The sequence below is a fragment of the Achroia grisella genome, unplaced genomic scaffold (genome assembly GCF_030625045.1).
Source record: "Achroia grisella isolate CSIRO2021 unplaced genomic scaffold, CSIRO_AGI_Agris_v1 utg6880, whole genome shotgun sequence".
Classification (NCBI taxonomy): Eukaryota; Metazoa; Arthropoda; class Insecta; order Lepidoptera; family Pyralidae; genus Achroia; species Achroia grisella.
The window spans coordinates 1-5,413 of record NW_026712996.1 but is presented as its reverse complement, the minus strand read 5'-3'; the positions used below and the strand labels follow the sequence as shown (position 1 = coordinate 5,413).

Sequence of the window (5,413 nt, the reverse complement as noted above, 5' to 3'; positions counted from 1 at the left end):
GTCAGATCGTCCCGCTTCCCTCCGCCGCAGAAGAGCCAGGCCTAGAGGTGGGAGCGTATCCAACTCCGCCCCCCTCTATCCCCCACTGGGGCCGGGGTGACTGCCTTGAGGGAGGCAGTCCCCCAACCCAAAGGCCCCGGAGGTGTGCGCGTGTACCCACACGCCTCCACAATGGAGTAGGGCGAAATAGGTCGCCCTAACCACAAAACGAGATGGGGCCTGCCCTACAACATCTACAGGGCGGGCCGTCGCCGTCGGAGCTGGGGTAGAATGCACCTGCGAATCCCCTGGCTCCGGCATAGGCGCTCGTAGGTACACCGTGTGGTTTTTTAGTGGGTACAAGTCCCACACACCACCTCGCCATCCCTCCGGCGGGGTGACGGTCTTTTGAAGATTTTTCCACACGTTAAAAAAAAAAAAAAAAAAAAAAAAAAAAAAAAAAAAAAAAGGTTAGGTTAGGTTGTGTCTATTGAAAGGAGAGACGGTTAGCACTCCCCTTGACAAGGATGGAACACACAAAATGGTTAAGGCACAACTTGACCACATTTTTTGAACTTGACCACATTTTTGGATCAATAGGTCTTTGGTTTTTGGGCGCAACTTTTGTAGTGTTTTAGTGTGATTTGTTTTTCTTTCGTGTTTTTCTTTTTTCTTTTCTTTTTTTCCTTTTATTAATTAGTTAGGTTAAGTTTGTAAATATATAGTTAGGTTAGCTTAGTTAGGTTAAGATGGGTTCAAATCCGGCTCGAAGGAATTTTTGGTTCCACATTTTTGATTATTTATTTGGTTTTTTGGATTGAGGTCTTTGGTTTTTGGCACATTTTTGTTGTTTTGTTTGTTTATCTTTCCTTGTTTGTTTGTTTTTAATGGTATTTGTATATATAGTTAGGTTAGGTTCTGTACATAGTTAGGTTAAGTTAGGTTAAGTTTGATTCTTGTTTTTTTTTCCTTTTCTTTTTTATTTTTATTGTGCTGAGGTGGCGGTGTGGTGTTCACCGGGAGTGGCTGCACTGAGCAGGGGTTAACTCTGCCTAGTGCGCCCGCTCCAGGGGAAACCCTGGAGCAGTTTGTGGAGGCGCAAGCCTCCATTGTACCCGCCCGACTTAGGTCGGGCGTGACCCCTTTGTTGTCGGGTTGAGGAAGTTGGCTGGTGGTAGCAGCCCCTTCCTTTTCCCGTCCCCCGTAGGGGGGGACGAGGAGTGTTTGTCCCTGCCCCGGGACTTAGCGTTTTGGTCCATGTCGGACTCCATCACGCTAGCGGACGCCGACACGGTGCGGTCGGCGAGGTCGCGGCCCGTCTCGCGGGCCAGGTCGCGGGCATCTCGGCCTTCCTCAGCGTCGTCGACGCGCTCTACGCGCTCGACGCGCTCGATGCTGGTGGAGGACGAGATGTCCGGGTGCCTGGTGTCGATCGAAGACGGGCTCGCGAAACCGGCCGTGCCGAAGCGGCCGCACGCGGATGGACCGGGCCCTTCCGGGGCGGCGGGCGGGAGTGCCAAGCCGTCTAAGATCCCCTGCCCGTCGCCCGGGAACGGGATTGTTCTGATGGTGCCCGTAGGCACAGACAGTCCGACAACGTCGCCGAAGTCCCGGCGGCAGGAGAAACGGGGGATGACGGGACGTTTGTCCGACCCTCGGGGGTCCCTGTGGGGAAGGGGAAGGTCCCCCCAAAGGAGGACCCGCAGCCTGTGGCCGTTTTCAGGGCGGAGGCCCAGAAAAAGCTGGGGGCTGCCTTGGACACGGTTCACAGGTGCGGGAACCTGAAGGGGGCTGACCAGAGGCGGCTGAAGGAGTCCATCGGCTCCGTGTTGATGATGGCAGAGGAGCTTGACAGCAGTGCCGTCGTCAACAAGGACTTCACCGCGGGTGCCGTCGAGCGCCGGAAGTTGGAAGGACAGGTGGAGGAGCTCCGTAAGGAGAATAAGGAGCTCCGAAGCCAACTCCAGGCGCTCCAAGCCCAGATGCGGCAACTCGCGGCGAGGTCGGGGCCGCAAACCCCTTCAGCCGCTTCCCAGGCACTACAGGGGCCTGCGAGGGAGAGAGCACCCGGCCCGGCCCCGGCGCCAGTGGATACTGAGGACCTGCGGGCGGAACTCCTCCGCTCGACCGGGCTGATGGTCGACGCCCGATTCCAGGAGTTGAAGGAGATGATCTCACGAGTGCAATCCCTTCAGGAGGCGTCGATCCGCCCGGTACACCGCCCGCCGCTGCAAAGCGACGGGCAGTACGAGGTTTTGTCCCGCATCCCTGGCGCAGGGGGACCGGGCTTCAGAGACGCTCCCCATCTGCGGGGGGCGCGAGGGGCGGAATTCCCGCCGCTTCCGGCGAGTCAACCTACCAGCCGGCCTGCCTCTGGCAGTCAGCGGCCGGGGCCGTCGGGCGCGGGGCGCGCAAACGATGGTTGGAGCACGGTGGTGCGACGGGGCGGCAAAAACCGCAACGTCTCTGAGAGGCAGACTCAGAGTACTCAAAGTACTCGGAGGACCTCTGGGGCTCCCTCTCAGGGGAAGAAGGCTAAGCCGGCCCCGCCGTCGCCATCGAAATTGCGTGCGCCGCGATCGGCGGCTGTGGTCGTCACACTCTGTCCGGAGGCAGAAGCGGCGGGGGTCACTTACTCCGCCGTCCTCAAGGAGGCGAAGGATAAAATCAACCTCGCCTCCTTGGGGATAGGAAGCCTGCGCTTCAAGACCGCGGCTACTGGGGCCCGGATCCTGGAGATCCCAGGGTCCCAGACGGGAGACCAGGCCGACGCGCTCGCGTCGAAGTTCCGGGACGTCTTCCCGGAAGGTACGGTCCGCATCGCCAGGCCCACCAAGACCGCAGAGATGAGGGTCATGGGCCTGGATGACGGTACCGACCGGGAAGAGGTGGCGGCCGCCGTGGCACAGCACGGCGAGTGCACGGCGGACGCCGTCAATGTCGGGGAGATTCGGCGCGGCGCGTCGGGCCTGGGCACCTGCTGGGTGCGGGCCCCATTGGCCGCGGTCAAGAAAGTGACGACGGCAGGGCGGATCCGGATCGGCTGGGTCTCAGCCGCTGTGGAACTGCTGCGGCAGAAGCCACTCCGGTGCTTCCGGTGCCTCGAAAGCGGGCACGTGCTGGCCAGGTGCTCGCACGAGGAGGACCGGAGTGGCTTGTGCTACCGGTGTGGGGTTCCCGAGGCTCTGTCGCAAGCTGCGCACTCGGCGTTCCGCCCCATAGTGCTGTTGGACGAGATCGGCAAGCTCTTCGAGCGAATCTTGGCGGGCCGACTCGTCCAACACCTGTCCCAGGTAGGTCCCGATCTCAGCCCGAAGCAGTTCGGGTTCCGAGAGGGGCGCTCGACGATCGACGCGATCTCGCGTGTGCGCTCCCTCTCGGAAGAGGCGACGTCCCAGGGTGGGGTGTTGTTGGCGGTCTCGTTGGACATAAAGAACGCCTTCAACACCCTGCCCTTTGCGACTATTAGGGAGGCGCTGAAATACCATCGCGCGCCTCCCTATATTCGGGACGTGATCGGGGCCTACCTCGAGGACAGGTCTGTGCTATGCACGGGGCGGAACGGCGTTGTAGTGCCGAGGGACATGCAACGCGGTGTTCCACAGGGGTCGGTTCTGGGCCCGATCCTGTGGAACATCGGGTATGATTGGAACCTGCGGGGCGCCCTTTTAACGGGCACTGACCTCGTGTGTTACGCGGATGACACCTTGGTCACTGCCCGGGGGCGGGACCTACGGGAGGCTACCCGCTTTGCCACGGCAAGCGTGGCGCTGGTCGTCGGCCGAATAAGGAGGCTTGGGCTCCAGGTGGCGCTGGAGAAGACCGAGGTCCTATGTTTTCATGGGCCTCGGCGCGCGCCACCTCCGGATGCCCAGCTGGTCGTCAGTGGCCAGAGGGTGGGGGTCAAGCCCTGTATTAGGTATTTGGGGCTTGACCTGGACAGTCGTTGGAGCTTCCGCGCTCATTTCCGGAACCTGGTCCCTCGCCTTATGGCAGCCGCCGGCGCACTTAGTTGGCTGCTGCCAAACGTGAGGGGCCCGGGAGAAGGTTCCCGCCGCTTATACCTCGGTGTGGTGCGGTCCATGGCCCTGTACGGGGCCCCCATCTGGGTGGGGGCCCTAGGTAGGAAAATGTGGCCTGTCTTAACAGGCCACACAGGGCCATGGCCATCAGGGCCATTAGAGGCTACCGCACCATATCCGGGGAGGCGGCGGGTCTGCTGGCGGGGTCTCCTCCGTGGGACTTGGTAGCGGAGCTCCACGCGTCAGTGTATCACTGGCGCGCGGAGCGACGTTCCATGGGGGAGGCACCCGCTGGTCATGAGATCGAAGCGCGGAGGTCCGACTTTCGGCGGATCCTCAGGATCAGGTGGAGAGAAAGGCTGGCCAGTCCATCGGCCGGCCTGAGGACCGTCGAGGCTGTCCGTCCCATCCTCAAACGGTGGATGAATAGGAGATGGCCACTGACGTACCGCATGACGCAGATACTGTCCGGGCACGGATGCTTCGGGCGGTATCTGTGTCATGTGGCGAGGAAGGAGCCGACGACCGGCTGCCACGAGTGCGGAGGTGTTGAGGACACGGCGCAACACACGCTGGACGAATGTCCAGCGTTCGAGAGTGAGCGCCGTGTCCTCACACGAATAGTGGGGGACGATCTCTCGCTGCCGAATTTAGTTCGGAGGATGATCAGTAGCGAGAGATCGTGGCTGGCGGTGAGCTCCTTCTGCGAGGAAGTTATCTCGCGGAAGGAGGCGGCGGAAAGGGAGCGGGAAGTCAGACTCGTCCCGCTTCCCTCCGCCGCAGAAGAGCCAGGCCTAGAGGTGGGGGCGTACCCAACTCCGCCCCCTCTATCCCCCACTGGGGCCGGGGTGACTGCCTTGAGGGAGGCAGTCCCCCAATCCAAAGGCCCCGGAGGTGTGCGCGTGTACCCACACGCCTCCACAATGGAGTAGGGCGAAATAGGTCGCCCCAACCACAAAACGAGATGGGGCCTGCCCTACAACATCTACAGGGCGGGCCGTCGCCGTCGGAGCTGGGGTAGAATGCACTTGCGAATCCCCTGGCTCCGGCATAGGCGCTCGTAGGTACACCGTGTGGTTTTTAGTGAGTCAAGTCTCACACACCACCTCGCCATCCCTCCGGCGAGGTGACGGTCTTTTGAAGATTTTCCACACGTTAAAAAAAAAAAAAAAAAAAAAAAAAAAAAAAAAAAAAAAAAAAAGTTAGGTTAAGTTTATTATTGTTTTTTGTTTCTTTTTTTGTTTGTCTGCGCTGAGGTGTTGTGGTGTATCACCGGGGTTTGCACGGAGGTAACTCCAGTCTGGTGTGCCCGCTCCGGGGGAAACCCTGGAGCAATTAGTGGAGGCGCTAGCCTCCGTAGTATCCGCCCGACCTAGGTCGGGCGCGGCATCGTTGCTCCCAACAATTTGAGG

At 60.1% G+C, this 5,413-nt stretch overlaps 1 protein-coding gene and 1 non-coding gene across 2 annotated transcripts; both read left to right on the top strand.

Moving 5' to 3' along the window:
- Positions 1 to 462: 462 nt before the first annotated feature.
- On the top strand, positions 463 to 552 carry LOC131850053 (U6atac minor spliceosomal RNA). The gene has a single exon (XR_009357819.1). It is a non-coding gene; the product is annotated as a U6atac minor spliceosomal RNA (small nuclear RNA).
- Positions 553 to 1,236: 684 nt separating this feature from the next.
- LOC131850044 (uncharacterized) lies at positions 1,237 to 3,200 on the top strand (the record flags this gene model as incomplete). The annotated part of the gene is made up of 3 exons (XM_059200201.1): positions 1,237 to 1,661; positions 1,703 to 2,850; positions 3,007 to 3,200. Coding segments are annotated over exons 1-3 (1,767 nt in total), but the record flags the coding sequence as incomplete, so codon positions are not given.
- Between the last annotated feature and the right edge of the window lie 2,213 nt (positions 3,201 to 5,413).